At 43.1% G+C, this 20,260-nt stretch overlaps 1 protein-coding gene across 1 annotated transcript in view; it reads left to right on the top strand.

Annotated features, from left to right (window-relative positions):
* Positions 1–20,260, top strand: part of arhgef10la (Rho guanine nucleotide exchange factor (GEF) 10-like a) — a 306,255-nt gene that overhangs the window by 259,511 nt on the left and 26,484 nt on the right. Inside the window, exons 24-25 of the mRNA XM_079509721.1 lie at positions 6,008–6,165; positions 11,497–11,639. Coding sequence (XP_079365847.1) covers positions 6,008–6,165; positions 11,497–11,639 — 301 coding nt within the window. The remainder of the gene's footprint in view (positions 1–6,007; positions 6,166–11,496; positions 11,640–20,260) is intronic.

The raw sequence follows: 20,260 nt of genomic DNA on the forward strand, positions 1-20,260 counted from the left end.
GCAGATCTACAAGCTCGTAGCGCGCCACTCTGGTGGCGCGCTATGAGCTTGTAGATCTGCTATTTTTCAATAGCTTAAAGCATGACATGATGCTAACACCAAAAGGGGTTCCCGCCCAAAATGGGTTAAGCAATTTTAATATAACAAGAAGATGGATACAAGATACCAACAGAAGCACCGACCGAAGTACCCATAATCCCTATATAAAGAACGATAGTACCCATAATCCCTATATAAAGAAGCGAAGTACCCATAATCCCTATATAAAGAAGGTCTTCAACAGTAATAACAGTAACATTACATTGGAGACACTGCTGTGGCAAATCAGAACCAGTTCCGAATCCTCCGTTTGAAACTTGCTGCAGGTCATGCTGTGATGCCATTTTGCATCCTGATTAGCGTGGAGGGCTGTATTGGTATTGAATGTATGCACAATTGAAACACTGTTGCATCGTATCCCCCCCCCCCCCCCCCCCCACCCCCCCCCCCCCCCCCCCCCCCCCCCCCCCCCCCCCCCCCCCCCCCCTCTCTCTCTCTTTTAACCCATTTTGGGCGGGAACCACTATTGGTGTTAGCATTATGTTATGCTTTAGCTATTGAAAAATAGCAGATCTACAAACTCATAGCGCGCCACCGAGTGGCGCGCTACAAGCTTGTAGATCTGCTATTTTGAAAAATCGAACGACTGACACAGAAACATAGCTTTTTCAGAAAACTGTCAGGATGTAGAAGACATTTATAGAAACTGATCTCAGGTCAAAATGGGTTAATTGCATTCGATCAACTCTTGGTAGTGAGCAATGAAGAATGAAGGCATCTGTTACTCTAATGGTATTTGCTTTAATACAACAATACAACCAATATGTGTGTTCTGAAAGATTCTCACGAGTCAATAAAAACTAGCCTGGTGGTTACCAGACGTTTGGGATGTACAGTAAGTGGGGACAGTTTTATGGCCATTAGCATCTCTACGTATATGATATCAAAAGTATAACGATGTATATATAATATATATATAACATATGAAAGTTTCTGTCATTAATTGACCACTTCACCACTTTTCAACATCTCTTCATATAATTGGTCCTCACTAATTTTCATGATAAAACACCACCATGTTTTCCTACTCAGTCTGTGTCTCATAGGAGGGCTTTGGGCAGTTCGGACACCCGTCCACCAGTGACATCATCATTAGGCAGATTTTTTTTTAAACAAGATTTGTTTTAAAATATATTTAGATTTTTATTATCGTGAACATTAGTTAGGGACCAATTATAGGAAGAGAAGTTGAAAAGTGGTGAAGTGGTCCTTTAATGGTAAGCAATAATCAGTGTTGTCTTGTTGCTGTGGTCCTAGCAGCATAGATGTGCCTGTCAATATATCTGAGTGGATTCAGAGCCCCTTCAAGTCCCCTGATAGGCTACGATCACGGTTTCTCATTTTCAAATCCAATATATTTTCTTATTTCGGGGGTGGGTAATGGGGGGGGGGGGGTATGTTTAATCTCAGACTCGGTCACAGCCATTGTGAAAGAATCATTTTCCCGGATGGAGGGTAAACAGCAACACTCAAGCATGAGCAAGATGTAGACGCAATATTACTGCTTTGTTATTCTCTCTCTTATTTTTCTCTGTTTTTTTTATGAAAACTCAAATATCAGGAGATGTCTGCATTTTGTTTATGCTGACTCATTCCCTGCCCCTGGAAAAGAGAGAAGATGTAAAGGAAATCCAATTTCAGCATTTTAGCACACACACAAAAGGCTGTCAGATCCGATGCTGCCGAACACTTTCTTTTCACACACAAGGGTGAGAAAAAGAAAAAAGAAAAACAAGGTGTGTATTTGTCATTCCTATGAAAGACAATAAGACACGTTCGGCAAAGTTCAGATGGCATTTAGACCGTGAGAACAGAGTGGTTCAGATGACATTTAGACCGTGAGAGACAGAGTGGTTCAGATGGCATTTAGACCGTGAGAGACAGAGTGGTTCAGATGGCATTTAGACCGTGAGAGACAGAGTGGTTCAGATGGCATTTAGACCGTGAGAGACAGAGTGGTTCAGATGGCATTTAGACCGTGAGAGACAGAGTGGTTCAGATGGCATTTAGACCGTGAGAGACAGAGTGGTTCAGATGGGCATTTAGACCGTGAGAGAGACAGAGTGGTTCAGATGGCATTTAGACCGTGAGAACAGAGTGGTTCAGATGGCATTTAGACCGTGAGAGACAGAGTGGTTCAGATGGGCATTTAGACCGTGAGAGAGACAGAGTGGTTCAGATGGCATTTAGACCGTGAGAGAGACAGAGTGGTTCAGATGGGCATTTAGACCGTGAGAGAGACAGAGTGGTTCAGATGGCATTTAGACCGTGAGAGACAGAGTGGTTCAGATGGCATTTAGACCGTGAGAGACAGAGTGGTTCAGATGGCATTTAGACCGTGAGAGAGACAGAGTGGTTCAGATGGCATTTAGACCGTGAGAGACAGAGTGGTTCAGATGGCATTTAGACCGTGAGAGACAGAGTGGTTCAGATGGCATTTAGACCGTGAGAGACAGAGTGGTTCAGATGGCATTTAGACCGTGAGAGACAGAGTGGTTCAGATGGCATTTAGACCGTGAGAGACAGAGTGGTTCAGATGGCATTTAGACCGTGAGAGACAGAGTGGTTCAGATGGCATTTAGACCGTGAGAGAGACAGAGTGGTTCAGATGGCATTTAGACCGTGAGAGACAGAGTGGTTCAGATGGCATTTAGACCGTGAGAGACAGAGTGGTTCAGATGGCATTTAGACCGTGAGAGACAGAGTGGTTCAGATGGCATTTAGACCGTGAGAGACAGAGTGGTTCAGATGGCATTTAGACCGTGAGAGAGACAGAGTGGTCGCAGAGCATTTAGACCGTGAGAGAGACAGAGTGGTCGCAGAGCATTTAGACCGTGAGAGAGACAGAGTGGTTCAGATGGCATTTAGACCGTGAGAGAGACAGAGTGGTTCAGATGGCATTTAGACCGTGAGAGAGACAGAGTGGTCGCAGAGCATTTAGACCGTGAGAGAGACAGAGTGGTCGCAGAGCATTTAGACCGTGAGAGAGACAGAGTGGTTCAGATGGCATTTAGACCGTGAGAGACAGAGTGGTTCAGATGGCATTTAGACCGTGAGAGAGACAGAGTGGTTCAGATGGCATTTAGACCGTGAGAGAGACAGAGTGGTCGCAGAGCATTTAGACCGTGAGAGACAGAGTGGTCGCAGCATTTAGACCGTGAGACAGAGTGGTCGCAGAGCATTTAGACCGTGAGAGAGACAGAGTGGTTCAGATGGCATTTAGACCGTGAGAACAGAGTGGTTCAGATGGCATTTAGACCGTGAGAGACAGAGTGGTTCAGATGGCATTTAGACCGTGAGAGAGACAGAGTGGTTCAGATGGCATTTAGACCGTGAGAGAGACAGAGTGGTTCAGATGGCATTTAGACCGTGAGAACAGAGTGGTTCAGATGGCATTTAGACCGTGAGAGAGACAGAGTGGTTCAGATGGCATTTAGACCGTGAGAGAGACAGAGTGGTTCAGATGGCATTTAGACCGTGAGAGAGACAGAGTGGTTCAGATGGCATTTAGACCGTGAGAGAGACAGAGTGGTTCAGATGGCATTTAGACCGTGAGAGACAGAGTGGTCGCAGAGCACAATGCTTTAGACCGTGAGAGAGACAGAGTGGTGAGAGAGACAGAGTGGTGAGAGAGACAGAGTGGTCGCAGCATTTAGACCGTGAGAGAGACAGAGTGGTCGCAGAGCATTTAGACCGTGAGAGAGACAGAGTGGTTCAGATGGCATTTAGACCGTGAGAGAGACAGAGTGGTCGCAGAGCATTTAGACCGTGAGAGAGACAGAGTGGTTCAGATGGCATTTAGACCGTGAGAGAGACAGAGTGGTTCAGATGGCATTTAGACCGTGAGAGAGACAGAGTGGTCGCAGAGCATTTAGACCGTGAGAGAGACAGAGTGGTTCAGATGGCATTTAGACCGTGAGAGAGACAGAGTGGTTCAGATGGCATTTAGACCGTGAGAGAGACAGAGTGGTCGCAGAGCATTTAGACCGTGAGAGAGACAGAGTGGTTCAGATGGCATTTAGACCGTGAGAGAGACAGAGTGGTTCAGATGGCATTTAGACCGTGAGAGACAGAGTGGTTCAGATGGCATTTAGACCGTGAGAGACAGAGTGGTTCAGATGGCATTTAGACCGTGAGAGAGACAGAGTGGTCGCAGAGCATTTAGACCGTGAGAGAGACAGAGTGGTTCAGATGGCATTTAGACCGTGAGAGACAGAGTGGTCGCAGTGAGAGAGACAGAGTGGTCGCAGCATTTAGACCGTGAGAGACAGAGTGGTCGCAGCATTTAGACCGTGAGAGAAGAGTGGTCGCAGCATTTAGACCGTGAGAGAGACAGAGTGGTCGCAGAGCACAATGCTTTAGACCGTGAGAGAGACGGAGTGGTCGCAGAGCATTTAGACCGTGAGAGAGACAGAGTGGTCGCAGAGCATTTAGACCGTGAGAGAGACAGAGTGGTCGCAGAGCATTTAGACCGTGAGAGAGACAGAGTGGTCGCAGTGAGAGAGACAGAGTGGTCGCAGACCGTGAGAGAGACAGAGTGGTCGCAGACCGTGAGAGAGACAGAGTGGTCGCAGAGACCGTGAGAGAGACAGAGTGGTCGCAGACCGTGAGAGAGACAGAGTGGTCGCAGAGACCGTGAGAGAGACAGAGTGGTCGCAGACCGTGAGAGAGACAGAGTGGTCGCAGAGACCGTGAGAGAGACAGAGTGGTCGCAGACCGTGAGAGAGACAGAGTGGTCGCAGACCGTGAGAGAGACAGAGTGGTCGCAGAGACCGTGAGAGAGACAGAGTGGTCGCAGCATTTAGACCGTGAGAGAGACAGAGTGGTCGCAGAGCACAATGCTTTAGACCGTGAGAGAGACAGAGTGGTCGCAGAGACCGTGAGAGAGACAGAGTGGTCGCAGAGCACAATGCTTTAGACCGTGAGAGAGACAGAGTGGTCGCAGAGACCGTGAGAGAGACAGAGTGGTCGCAGAGCACAATGCTTTAGACCGTGAGAGAGACAGAGTGGTCGCAGAGCACAATGCTTTAGACCGTGAGAGAGACAGAGTGGTCGCAGAGCATTTAGACCGTGAGAGAGACAGAGTGGTCGCAGAGACCGTGAGAGAGACAGAGTGGTCGCAGAGCACAATGCTTTGCTCCAGAGTACACTGTTAACCCATTTAGACCGTGAGAGAGACAGAGTGGTCGCAGCATTTAGACCGTGAGAGAGACAGAGTGGTCGCAGAGACCGTGAGAGAGACAGAGTGGTCGCAGAGCACAATGCTTTAGACCGTGAGAGAGACAGAGTGGTCGCAGAGCACAATGCTTTGCTCCAGAGTACACTGTTAACCCATTTAGACCGTGAGAGAGACAGAGTGGTCGCAGAGCACAATGCTTTAGACCGTGAGAGAGACAGAGTGGTCGCAGAGCACAATGCTTTAGACCGTGAGAGAGACAGAGTGGTCGCAGAGCACAATGCTTTAGACCGTGAGAGAGACAGAGTGGTCGCAGAGCACAATGCTTTGCTCCAGAGTACACTGTTAACCCATTTAGACCGTGAGAGAGACAGAGTGGTCGCAGAGCACAATGCTTTGCTCCAGAGTACACTGTTAACCCATTTTGATCAGATTCTAAAAATGTCTTCTACATCCTGACAGTTTTCTGAAAAAGCTATGTTTCTATGTCAGTCGTTCTTCGATTTTTCAAAAATAGCAGACCTACAAGCTCGTAGCGCGCCACTCGGTGGCGCGCTATGAGCTTGTAGATCTGCTGTTTTTCAATAGCTAAAGCACAACATAATGCTAACACCAAAAGGGGTTCCCGCCCAAAATGGGTTAAATCAAACTGCATAAAAACGAGCCACTCTGTCATTACAAATGACGCTCATTCATCATGTCGGCTTTTTCCCCCGCTCTTGTTACCTGCAGTATCCTGGTCTATGGCAGCGTGGACCCCGCAGCACAGTGCCTGTTGACCCTCTCCAACCCCGAGGGCTGCCCTGTCCTTTGCCTGAAACGTTCCCCCAGCTTCTTGTTCGCAGGCCTGCGGAACGGGACGGTCACGGTGTACAGAAGAAGTGTCGGAGGTACGGGTAATCCCTTGTTATTCAGTAGGTAATACTGGACCAACATGTAATTGCGAACGCAACTATGAGACCTAGCAGAACATGTCTGTGTGTCTGTCTGTCTGTGTGTGTGTGTGTGTGTCACACTGTAACACCACCCGCCCGCCACCAGAGGGCGCAGCTGTATCACACACAAAAAACACACACACGCACACACACACACACACAAAAAAACGTAACTTTAAAAAAAAACTTAACTTAAAAAAAAAACCTTACAAAACAAAACAAAAAAACACACACGCACGCACACATACACACACTAAAAAAAACTTTCAAAAAAACTTAACTTAAAAAAACGTAACTTAAAAAAACATCTTAAAAAAAGAAAAAAAAGAGAACTTAAATTTTTTTTTTTTTAAAGTACGTAATTGTTGTTATTGCAATTTACGAGCTGCGTTCGCTTCCCGCGTTCGCGCGTCTTACTTGTATATCTACTATCTGTTGAATGTTGATTTGAGCAGTTAGACCCTCTATATACTTATACTACAGTAATTACAATTACAATAGTGTGGTTGCCCTGTTAGGACAACCACACTAATTATACTTGGTAGACCATATGGTCGTACTCTGTACTCGGTTCTTTCCCTGTACACCAAATCTCTTCGCCCAAAACAGACACTCCAAGTTCACAATATGCGTCACAGCAACATGACATAAATGAATAGTTTATTTTCGGTCTTAAAACAACATGTAAATGATTATTACAGCAAAAACCTTTACAGGACATTGTTTGGACCGAAAAGGTGTAGCTCATTTAGGGCTCCATTTTCGTCACCGCTAAACCCCTTATCCCTAAAACTTCTTTGCCTTTTTTTTTACTAATTTTGCAAAACATTTTTCTTTTCAAAATCTTTTTTTATTTTCGTTTTATAACAGTATGGGTGTCAAGTCACAGGTTCATAGAAAAAAATAAAAATAAAATCAGGTTTTAGTATCAGTGACTGAGGTAAACAAACCTACTGTATGAATCACAGAGATCGTGGGCAGACATAATGAAAATATGTCTTTTGCACAATGTTATTGTGCAAAACATGCCCCTTCAAGACCCAATTTAGTAAAGCCAATTCCCAATTCCCCAGCCTCTCTACAAGTACTCCATCTCTGCTGCAAAACATTTTTTAATAGTTAAAATGGCCAGTCTACAAGCTCACAACGTGTCAATGTAGATTGGCTAGTTGAACTATTCAATAAAGAAGTTTAGGGATAAGGGGTTTAGTGGTGACGAAAATGGAGCCCATAGTCCCATGTGACATGACTCTTTAATGTAGTGTACAGTATAGAGCGTCGCAGTCCCGCCCCCTACCATGGACCAGGAAATGATTCTCTGTTCATTTTCCTCATAGACATTTCAGAAAGTATTTATTTAAAGACGTTTACGCCGCGGACAAAGCCAACTCGAGTCGTGACAAATCATGACAACAAACACAATTTTTTGGGCCGAACAAATAATTAGAAAGAAGAAAAAAACGGCAGGTTTCAACACTTTTTTTGTTGTTTTTCTTTTTTGTAATTATTTGTTTGGTCCAAAATATTGTTTGTGTTGTCATGAGTTGTCACGACTCGAGTTGGCTTTGTCCGCGGCGTAACCGTCTTTAAATAAATACTTTAAGAAATGTCTATGAGAATAATGCATTGGGATTCATTTCCTGGGCCATGGTAGGGGGCGGGACTGCAACGCTCTATATGGTTCAAGTGGTTACGTCTGAGTTTCAATGATGGCCAGACATGGTTCGTTTCATTTGAACTTGTTTTTTTGTAATGTTTCCCTTTTGTGTTCAACCTTGAAACATGATGAAATACCATGAGCCATAACTCGGTCAGAAAATAAAGTGTACAATCCCATGCGTCTGCTTATATATTATTTGATTGCTTATGTTATATAAAACACCGTCCTCTGTGCATATTGGTGTGACAAATGAAGCCTGTCTTTTTAACTGTGTGCTTGTAATTCTAAAAGCATATACACCACAATAGTTTCATCCCATCATTGCAACCAAAGCACATTACAGAGGAAGAATATGCTAATTCCACAACAGATTACGCTGCTCTAATGCTCTTATACACATATTAGCCAGTAATTGATACGAGGTCATGTAATTATTTCCTATTATCTTTTGCTGTTGAAATAATTATAATTATAGTGTCTTGTGTGAGACATGACGCCAAAAAGGATTTCATGTTTTTGATCACTAATTCAGGGCCTGTTTGACACAAACAAAAAAAGAATAATTTTTCAAATTAGTGTTATGTTATGAGCGTTATTGTTTCCGTGATTTAACCCATTTTGGGCGGGAACCCCTTTTGGTGTTTTAAACATTGTGTTATAATTTAGCTATTGAAAAAGAGCAGATCTACAAGCACATAGCGCGCCACCCAGTGGCGCGCTACGAGCTTGTAGGTTTGCTATTTTTGAAAAGTCGTGAAAAAGGGGCCGCAAATCTTTGAATATATATTTCAGAGCGAACATTTTGGACTAAAATATTTGCTTCTGGGGCGTCCCTGGAACAACATATTTTGAGATGGGGGCCAATAGAGATAATTCTGGGGGTCCTTGACATGAAAAAGGTTGAGCACCACTGACATAGAAAACATTTTTTTATTGACCTCAGTCCAAAAGGGGTTAATATGGACATTGTGTACCACGCTGCTCGTACCAAATTACCATGGATGTCTGTGCGACTGTGATCATCAGTGAACGAGCCACTGAGTGTGAAATATTTATCAGTTTGCCGACCATTCAGCACATGGCAAAATGTGCTTTGCCACGGACAAAGAGAGTCATACTCTTCATGTGAATGTTCACTCTTGCTCGCAGAGACATTGGTTTTGGACCACCTCCCGTTTTCTCCCTTCCCTCATGCCTGGTGGCTCTCTCTCTCTCTCTCTCTCTCTCTCTCTCTCTCTCACTCTGTCTCTCTCTCTCTCTCTCTCTCTCTCACTCTGTCTCTCTCTCTCTCTCTCTCTCTCTCTCTCTCACTCTGTCTCTCTCTCTCTCTCTCTCTCTGTCGCTCTCTCTCTCTCTCTCTCTCTCTCTCTCTCTCTCTCTCTCTCTCTCTCTCTCTCTCCCTCTCTCTCTCTCTCTCTCTCCCTCTCTCTCTCTCTCTCTCTCTCTCTCTATGGATATGGAAATAGAGCTTCACCGTACATGTTTATTCAGGCGACATGAAGCATGGGGGTGTGCCTTTCCAAGTCTTCACAGCCAGCGGGAGCAACAATAGCTCAACCAGGTGCCTCTCACCTGGCAGCAGCGTGTCAACGTGCCAGCCTACCCCCTTTGCTCTTCCACCTCCACCCAAGCAAGGAGGATGATTAATTACACCAGGCTGCTGCATGCCGATTAAATATTACTATTCATGCTATGTATATATACGTATATTAATAAAAAGGACAGGGAGAAAAGCTCCAGAGGGGGGCATGGCGAATATTTGCGCTAGCTTAGTACAGCTGTTAAAGATTTATGCCCTTGAATTGCACACGGCACTGTCTGGAAATAAAACTGCAGGACAAAAGAAATACCCAAAGCTTCGACCAAGACTGAATAATATGCAACACATTGTTCTTTGAAAAAGGTGCTTCTGTTTGCTTAGACATGCCCTAAAGTCTGAATTATACTTTGTCGAATGACGGTATCGTTAAAAAAAATAGGCGATCTACAAGCTCAACGTGTCGTGTGGTTGACCTGAGGGCTAGAGGTTCACTTGGAAAAGACAGAGAATTTTGAAAAGCTGTAAAAAAAGTGACATTTAGCAACACGCCAAGCAATTAACCTGTGGGAGTCAGAAGGCATTGTAGAAGCCATTCTGCTATGAAAGGCAGAAATAAACAACTCAAAATGTTAATTAAATGGCTGGATGCACATCCTTCTCTAATTTTGCTTCATTAACGCGACTGCAAAAATAAATGCTATATAATTCACTTCTTAATGTGCCACCAATGGTAGCTGCAACGTGTGCCCCCTGATTAAAGCTCAAAGGAAAAGGGTCTGCCTCGTTTTCACATTGAAGTAAAGAGAGAAAAAAAATGAAATGAACTGGAGATAAAGAAACTGGAAAGCGGATTAAAAATGTGCCACAGACTTATTAGCATTTGGGTGGCAAGAGGTGCGTTATTGTGCAATCACAGTGTGCCGTTTCAAGGAGACGTCCAGACTCTTTGTTCAATCTATAGCAGAGAGGTTCAAAATCTCTGGTGTGTGTGTGTGTGTGTGTGTGTGTGTGTGTGTGTGTGTGTGTGTGTGTGTGTGTGTGTGTGTGTGTGTGTGTGTGTGTGTGTGTGTGTGTGTGTGTGTGTGTGTGTGTGTGTGTGTGTGTGTGTGTGTGTGTGTGTGTGTGTGTGTGTGTGTGTGTGTGTGTGTGCACACACACACGCGTGTGTTTGAGCAAGTGAGAGGAAAAGTGAAAGCAATTGTTCTCTCTGGGTCGTTTTCGTTTTAAGATTAAGAGGGGAGGGACCGACGAGACAAGAATTCGAACCTGGGTCCTCGCTCTCACAGGAGAATAATGCTCTGTGCAATAACTCCCTCTGTGTGTCACAACACATTGTAGGGCTGCTCTTCAATCAAAGCAAACTAACTGGGGTAACCTAGTATAAATCTGTGGTTCTCAGGTAGGGACCCTTGGGGTAGCCTGGCTAATAAGCCAGACTCAAATCACACTGTTGTGTGGTATTTGAGTCTGGAGATGCTGTGTATGGATCTTGTTTCCCGGGGGGCGGGTTCAAACATTTTCTCTTTGACGCAATTGGTCAGAGCTACTGTCAGTCAAAGGTCTCAAGCATTGAACGTCACAGTACCAAAGCCCACCCATATTGCATACCGTGTCCCGATTGGCCACACCAGTTCTCTGGTGTAGGAAATGGGCGTACAATTGGCGAACGGCTGATTCGGTCTGGCTTATTAGCCAGGCTACCTTTGTGGTTCATGGGGGGGGGGGGGGGGGGGGGGGTCCAAATGGACGCTTACAGGTCTGTGACGGAACTTAAATGTGACTCTTGAGTCATGGGGGCCTTTGAAATTAAATTCATGGCAAATTCATGGCTAAATTAATTTAGCTTGTTCACCGTGATATAAGCGACAATACAGTATATGAGCACACAATGCTGTTTTCACTATTATAATATATTTTTTCATTTAATTTAGAAATCTTTTTGGCAATCGTTTTATTTATTATTATTATTTTATTTTTTACACTTTTCGTCTATAACAACATAGCCTACTCAAAATAAGGATGCCAGGTTGAGAGTGGTTAAAGTTGAGGTTACATATTCTTTGCTTACTTTTTGCCCTCCCATCAGGTGATCTGTGGGACCCAGACTCCTGCAGATCTGTGAGCGTGGGCTCAGAACCAGTGCGGACCCTGCTGGTGCTGGAGGACTCTGTGTGGGCCAGCTGTGGAAACCGTGTCATGGTAATTGACGGCTCCAGCCTCGCCACTCAGGTGAGACATTCAACACTGGGCCGTTGGTGTAAAATGTGTTGAACCATTTAGGCCTGACCTCAAAATTAAAAAAAATCTTCTAAATCCTCCAGTTTTCTGAAATAAATATTTTCACGATTTTTCAAAAATAGCAGACCTACAAGCTCGTAGCTTGTAGATCTGCTATTTTTCAATAGTTAAATTATAACATAATGTTTAAAACACTAAAAGGGGTTCCCGCCCAAAATGGGTTAACTGTGAGAGTGTACACCATAATGGAAGCAAAATGGACCTGTGAAGGCTAACTACAAATATAGGTCTCCGTTGATTGGTTGATTGATTAAATACTTTATTAGACAGAAATGTGAAAAGCACGCGTACATACACTTGGTCTAAAAGGATATACACAAAGAAGTCCCCATTTGCGCTACCTATAGTAGCACAAATACGCCATTCTGACTGGCTGAGACATGTCATGTGGGGTCATTTAATTCTTTATAGAAACCTGTTAACACTTAGGCCGCTAGCATTTATTGAAAAATTAGGATCTAATTCACACCAGTATTTTTTTAATTTGAGCTCTTATTTTGAAAAGCCGCCATTTCCGGTCCATGAGCAGTAGTCATAACCTAGGAAGCTACACGGAGCGGACAGGCCTTGTTTACCATCTGAAGCCAGACCGGAGCTCTGGAGAGCTCTACATCGTCCGATCTGTACCGTCAAAGAAATGCTGTTTTGACCAAAATGCCATCTGGGACAAGGAATAGGAGATACAGGCGATTGAAAGAAATGGATTGAATGGATTCTTATGGCGACGACGATCTAAGATGGGCGATCCAGTTCTGTGCTAACAACACAGCTAGCTAACCGGCTAACGTGAGTAGCATTTTGGCTCAAGCAATCGAACGCGCAAGCAATTGCCGAAGGCCGTCGGCAATGGCGTTAAGCGTCAGTATAAAAATTAGGCTTCAATTGACTTTAATCGTCGGCAATGGAGTGTTAAGAGAACAGACGACACAGGTGTGTAGAAGTAGTCCAGCAAAACTGACGGTACAAAACGACCTACCTAGCTACAGAACATTGAATAAAAGGAACGATGACGTGGTTACTACTTGCTCAAAGTGCATTGTCCCACTTTTCCTATGCCTAACATGCCAAAGTAAGGAATGCAATGCGGGCGTGGTGGAGCAGTCGGTATAGCGCTGTCGCCTCACATGTCCTGGGTTCGATTCCCGCCAGGATTCGAGGGGGAAATCCCGGGTTCGAATCCTACTGGGACCAAAGGCCCCAGTGAGGCTCTTCAACGTTGAAGCACTGGGCCCTAGTGGTAAGAGGAGGGACTACAGGCGGACCCGTGGATTCATGACCGGGAAACCCCGTGCAGCTGGGCTTTAACATTGAGCGCTCGGTTGCACTCCCGCATTTGACCACCAAAGTTTGTTGGTGCAGTCACACAATCTGTTTGTAGCTATTCCACTGCACTATGACCGCCTGGTGCATTAATTGTCCTATAAACATTTTGTATAAGCAAAAGGATCACATAACGATCATGGTGTGACAGAAAAGTCATATCACAAAAGGTTCTGCCATCCAGCCAAAATGTTTTGTGGTATGGCATAATTAAACAGCTATTCTTTTTTGTTAAGTCATGCTCAAAAGATTAAATTCCAAGAGGGCAGACACTAGACAGGCGTTCCTCTTGTCGTCTCTGGCTGTGGTCAACATTACGTAATGTCCTCTGATAACAACCAAACTAACTGTCAAGGTTAATATTAATAACATATTTAAATGCTGGACTTTAGCCTTAATTAGTTATTGCTCCCAGGTGTGACTGGTCTATGAATGAGAAGTAGGAAAGCAGTGAGAAAAAGTACATGGTCATGTGCAAAGTCTTCCTGCATACTGCAAATTAAGCTTTATAAAAAATAAAATTAAGTGTAATAGTTAGTTAGTTAGCTTGTAGATGTGCTATTTTTCAATAGCTAAATTATAACATAATGTTTAAAACACTAAAAGGGGTTCCCGCCCAAAATGGGTTAACTGTGAGAGTGTACACCTTAATGGAAGCAAAATGGACCTGTGAAGGCTAACTGCAAATAGAGGTCTCCGTTGATTGGTTGATTGATTAAATACTTTATTAGACAGAAATGTGAAAAGCACGCGTACATACACTTGGTCTAAAAGGATATACACAAAGAAGTCCCCATTTGCGCTACCTATAGTAGCACAAATACGCCATTCTGACTGGCTGAGACATGTCATGTGGGGTCATTGAATTCTTTATAGAAACCTGTTAAGAGAACAGACGACACATAGTTAGTTAGTTAGTTTAATTTATTGTCCACGTGTGGAAATTTGTCTTCGGTCTCAACAGTAAAAAACAAACAGTTACACATTGTTGGCAAATACATTGGAAAAACAAACAAATCTAGCAAGACATGGTATCATTTAGTGCCTTAATGGCATTTGGTATGAAGGATTTTTTTTAAATGTTAGCTTTTGGTACTTTGTACCATCTACCAGAGGGAAGTAGTTCGAACTCCCTGCAGAGTGGATGAGAGGAGGTCGTTTGCTATAGTGGCAGCGGTGGCCGAACGGATTGCGGAGCGGTCTTGATACCGGAAGGTCGCCAGTTCGAATCAGCTGTCCGACACGTTAAAATTACCACCGCTGAAGTGCCCTTGAACAAGGCATTGAACCACTACGATGAAATGTGTTCTATGAGCAGGGCCTGGCTGGAAACAAGTTCTTGAGCTTAGCCCAGATACCCTGGGTAAATATAGTAATCATTTCATTTCATTTCATTTCTATCTTGACAGCTTTTTTACGAAGTACCTCCTTGTAGATACAGCCTAATTGCTGCTGTCTCTTCCCAATGATTTTTTATGCTAGGTTTACTATTCGCTGCAGCTTGCTTCTTCCTTTTACATTCAGATTTCCATACCACATAGCCATGTTAAAAGTCAAGATTCCCTCTATCAGGTTTTTATAGACTGTTTCCATAATATGCTTCTCACTCTAAAGGAGTTGAGCTTGCGTAGTAGGTGGAGGCGTTGGTTACAAGTTTTAAAAATCTGGTCAGTATTTTCACTGAAATTGAGTTTGCTGTCAATATATGTGCCTAAGTATTTGTCCACCAATTGTAATGGACTGCACAGGTTCCTTTTCATGAATGACAAGTTATTTTGTTTTTGTCACATTGATCCCTAAGGAGCTTTTCTCGCACCAGTTCTGAAGAGATGACACATGTACTCTGTATGCTTCCTCCCCCGCAGTGCCCCCCTTCTTCAGTAAGGCAACCAGGGCCATGTCATCCGCATATTTGAACAAATGAAACATATCCTGGTCTAACTGGAATTAATTTGTATATAAGGAGAAAAGTAAGGGGGATAAGATCAATCAATAAAAAGGACCCTGGCAAAGTGGGAGGGGACTTGGAGATGCTTTGACAGGGTGTTAAACAGGCTGATAGTTGCGTCATCAGTTCCTCTCTGACTTTAATAAGCAAATTGGAGATGATCTAAGCTGTTAGAAACCATCGCTGTGATTTGTCTGCTTATAACTCTTTCAAAACATTTTCCCAAAATGGAAGTAAGAGCAATGGGCCTGAAGTCTTTTAGTTCAGTGGCTCCAGGCTTCTTGGGGAGAGGCACAATACAAGACATTTTCCATAAATTGGGCATAATTGTTAGAGAGTCAAGCAAATACTGGAATAGCATCAACACAATACCTTTAAGTTCATGAACATTTTCTTTCAACACTCTGGGCCCTATTATGCGTGTCTTAAGTACCAGGTCTTATGACTTAACTTAAGACCTGGAGGCGTGGTCAATGCTGTTTGGCCACTCAGAATAGCCAAATGGCATTGATCACGCCTCCAGGTCTTAAGTTAAGTAATAAGACCTGGTACTTAAGACATGCATAATAGGGCCCTCTACCTCTAATAACCAAAAGACCAAGCAGAACAATAACAAAATCTATATCACACAATAGATTTTCCATCCCATGAAATGTACATACTGTACACAGTGCAGTTTCTACAAGGTCAAATTAATTGATCTCGGAAAAGCCTTTTAAGATTTCCTTCCATTGCCTCCTTCCCCTGCAGAGATATGTGCTTGAGTAAAAGTACTTTACCTAAAGTACTGTACCTAAAGTACTGTACCTAAAGTACTGTACCTACCGTAGGTTGGTTTATTTTACATACTGTGCTTGACATTTTAATGTCACAGAGTAGTTCCTTTCATATATCTCAGTTTTAATTTAAACAAAATGTATCCGTGTCCAAGAAAGCAATAGAAGGAAAACCATAGAAATTGCAATTACAAACAACAGAAAGGAAAAGGACAAAAATGCGTTACTGAATTGACCAAACCTGATTATAGAGTTTAAATTGAACACTGAGGAATTTCCCGCGTAAAACAGATCTTGCAGACAAAGTAACGCATAGACAGCTTCTGACCGCCTCGTGGACTGAGACAGCTTCTGACCGCCTCGTGGACTGAGACAGCTTCTGACCGCCTCGTGGACAGACAGCTTCTGACCGCCTCGTGGACAGACAGCTTCTGACCGCCTCGTGGACAGACAGCTTCTGACCGCCTCGTGGACAGACAGCTTCTGACCGCCTCGTGGACAGACAGCTTCTGACCGCCTCGTGGACAGACAGCTTCTGACCGCCTCGTGGACTGCCTCAAGACCTTCTGACTGCCTCGTGGACAGACAGCTTCTGACCGCCTCGTGGACTGACAGCTTCTGACCGCCTCGTGGACAGACAGCTTCTGACCGCCTCGTGGACAGACAGCTTCTGACCGCCTCGTGGACAGACAGCTTCTGACCGCCTCGTGGACAGACAGCTTCTGACCGCCTCGTGGACAGACAGCTTCTGACCGCCTCGTGGACAGACAGCTTCTGACCGCCTCGTGGACAGACAGCTTCTGACCGCCTCGTGGACTGCCTCAAGACCTTGAATATTAGGAGTGACTTAAGCAAGGGAGAGATGTCTTACCTCGTTCCTTTGCACCTCTGTTCCCTAGAGGGAGTAGCTTAACCAGCTGAGTGGCGACGCAGTGCAGGCACAGTTCTGGTTCACTGTCTATCCCTCAGAGCTTAACAGGTCAGCATCTCACTGCTAACCTTGTCTCCGCCGCTAATATGGCCTCGTGGGGGCTGACATCACAGGAGCTATACAGGGAATGCACAAGATCTAGGAAGCCGTGCTTTGGCCGCTGGAGTGAGTTGTATGGCTGGGAGTGAAGACAGAGTGGTTTCTATCAATCTATACTGTCTGCAACCCAATGCGTTTTATTGTCTGTAGAACCCCAGAGAGTGTGCGCAGCACATCACACGACAACTTTATGCAATCTCAAGTAAAACAGCTGCCGTTTTTTAACATCTGAAGTCAAACTTTTTAAATCACCCAAAGGGACCATATGTGCTCCAGTTTAATATCTTTTTCGGAGTTGATTTCAGGACCATCCATGAGTGTAAAAATGAAAAGCCATCTTCCCAAAATTCTGTTGTTGAAGGAGAGACGGTAAAAAGTAAAACGTTCTGGCAGTTTGTATGTTGTAATGTAATGTAATGTAATGTAATGTAAATGGTCATTGCTGTGGCAATTTTGCCTGGTTTGGGCTTTCTGTCTCAAGGTGGTATCTCACTAGTAGTGATATTTATGACATGAGAAAAATGAACAAACAAACAATTTTTTTTGTAATAACAGAACATTTATCTTCCCTGGCCCAAAATATTGTCAGATAGGGGTCCATGGGGGTTCTAGGCAAGAGAATGTATCCGAACCCCGCAGCTGCATTGTGGGAATCACTGAGCCCGAAAAATGCACATACTCTACCCTTACAGTAATACTACTGGGCCATGGCTCAGTGGTCCAGGCACCTTGGCTGGTAATCCAGTCTGGCAGTGTGCCGCGGGTTCGACTCCCGATCCCGACGGCCTTTACTGCATGTCTTCCCCCCATCTCTCTCCCCATTTCCTGTCAGCCTACTGTCTGTCCCTCCATAAAAAATATAAAAATAAAGGCGAAAGCCACAAAAAAAACATTAAAAAAAATACTACATCCATGCACTATGGTTATGCCAGAGTTATCTAGTAAGAGAGTGGTGACACGCTTTGATCTCGCTGCAAAGCGGGTGCCTATGGGCGATAGTTCCAAACATTGCTCCTATGGCTGGAACTATCCCATTGATTTAGAATGAGCACTTCCGCATTCCATTGTTACAATGAGAGTCAACGGGAGTGTCATTACTCTCTTACTAGATTACTCTGGGTTATGCCCTCCATCACTTTAAGAATAAATCATCACGGCCTGGGCCATGGCTCAGCGGTCCAGGCACCTTGGCTGGTAATCCAGTCTGGCCATGGCTCAGTGGTCCAGGCACCTTGGCTGGTAACCCAGTCTGGCAGTGTGCCGCGGGTTCGACTCCCGATCCCGACGGCCTTTACTGCATGTCTTCTCCCCATCTCTCTCTCCCCATTTCCTGTCAGCCTACTGTCTGTCCCTCTATAAAAAATATAAAATAAAAGGCGGAAGCCGCAAAAAAACCCATTTAAAAATAATAATAATAAATCATTGCCAAAATCATAAACAATATATTTAATACCACAATATCTGTCTGTCTGTCTGTCTGACAAAATGACTGACTGACTGGAAAAGGTGCTCTCATTGGCTGTAGCGCGTCTCTGCTCTCAATGATCGCAACACATTTCATACTGCGTGATTTTCAATCGCCGACATGTCCAGTTATCAAACATGCCTGATATCTAGAGCGCTCAGGGAGGCATGTGCAAATGCTGCCTGCGATCATGCTCGGCTCTTGTTCTTTGAACCGTTCACACACACACACACACACAGCGAGCAAAACCACAGGGAGCAAATCCTGACCTGCCTCTGATCTGGTGCTTTGTCGGCGACAGCCAAAACATAGACAACTGGATGATCGGTGCAAAAATCTTGCAGTGTGAACTCGACAGTAGCTCTTCTTAAACTTATATCTCCCGCTACTTTCTCATCCTCCCTTCTCTGTGTCTGTCCACCTCTTTACTTTTAATTGTCACTATAACTACAATTAATTAATGAAGACAAATAAATAAAAACTAAAGAATAAAATAAAAAAGAACACAACACGGTTGCACTGCAATACTGTGTGTATCACGGCTTAAGCCCCTTCTGTCCAGCCTTCCACTGCAATACTGTGTGTATCACGGCTTAAGCCCCTTCTGTCCAGCCTTCCACGAAACCTTAACTGAGTGGGACCGATGTACCCAGGTGAAAAAGTAATGTATTTTAATATATTAAAAATATACTTTTAGTACGTTTATTATACTGAAGGTATACTTTTGTACTAAAAGTATATTGGTACTTTTGTCAAAGCATGCTAACAGTACATTTTTTTCCAATACATTTTTTTACAAATATAATCAGAGTGCATTCAATATATATTTCTAGAAAGTACATTGAATGTCAACATAATTCAACAACATAAAAGTACATTTAATTTTAAATATATTTTAAACTATTGTATTTGAAGTTCTTATACAGTATACTCCTAGGAACGTATCCTCAATATGCACTTATCTTAAGATATACTATAATATGCATATAAAAAGTATACTTTTCACAAATACAATCAAAATATGTTCAAGTATACATTTTTGTAAGTATGTTAATGCCCAATGTATTGAAGTTTCACTTAATTATACTTCATAAAAGTGCATTTTTCATCAGTGCATTTATAGTATAATGCTGACAAAGTATACAGAAAAAGCATTACACTTAAAGTTTACTTTAGTCTACTTTATTTTAAGTATACTATTCATGAATGTTCCTGGATGCTATTAGAAATATATTTCTTACATTATATTTGTAATGTATTGTTATTAAGTAAATTCAAAATATATTTATATAAAGCACATTAAATGTCAACATAAATTAATTTGTAATTTGTTTAAGTGTACTAAACAAAAATATCAAATGTAATTTTTAAAAGTGTATTCAAATAATGTTTATCTTTTGTTAAACTTAAGTACCTTTCCTTTAAAATATATTTTAAATTATTATATTTTGAGTGTATTAAAATATATTGGTGGCTAGAGGAAGTCCATTTCCCAGCATGCACTGGGGTTCCAAGGACTGTCTGTTATTGTTCTTATTTGTGGTGTTATTTGAATATTAGAATGCATATTGGGTTGCGTTATTTTATGGGTCATTGTGTTTAGTGTTTTGTTAGTGTTTTTTGGTGATTTATGTTTGTTTATGTAATTTGTTTAGTGAAACCATGACTGTAAATGTCTGTTGATTTGGCCAGTCTCTCTCATACTGTATGTGCAGTATCTGTTGGATTGGGTTTGTTGTTCATGGTTGCGCCAACAAAGAGTTGTCATGGCTCTTGCAGGCCGCAACTATACCTCAAGCCTTTACAATATGACAATTTTTGGCATATTCTTTTTTAAGAATATATGCAAATTTATTCTTTTCTGAAGTATATTTAATATACTCATTTGTACTAAATAAATATATATAGTAATAGTAGTATAGTAATTATGCTCAAAATATACTTGGAGTATAATATAAATTAATTTGAAGTATACTTTCAATAGTTTCAAGTGTGCTAGCAATGTAATAATAA

This window comes from Electrona antarctica (assembly GCF_951216825.1).
Source record: "Electrona antarctica genome assembly, chromosome: 9".
NCBI classification, from domain to species: domain Eukaryota; kingdom Metazoa; phylum Chordata; class Actinopteri; order Myctophiformes; family Myctophidae; genus Electrona; species Electrona antarctica.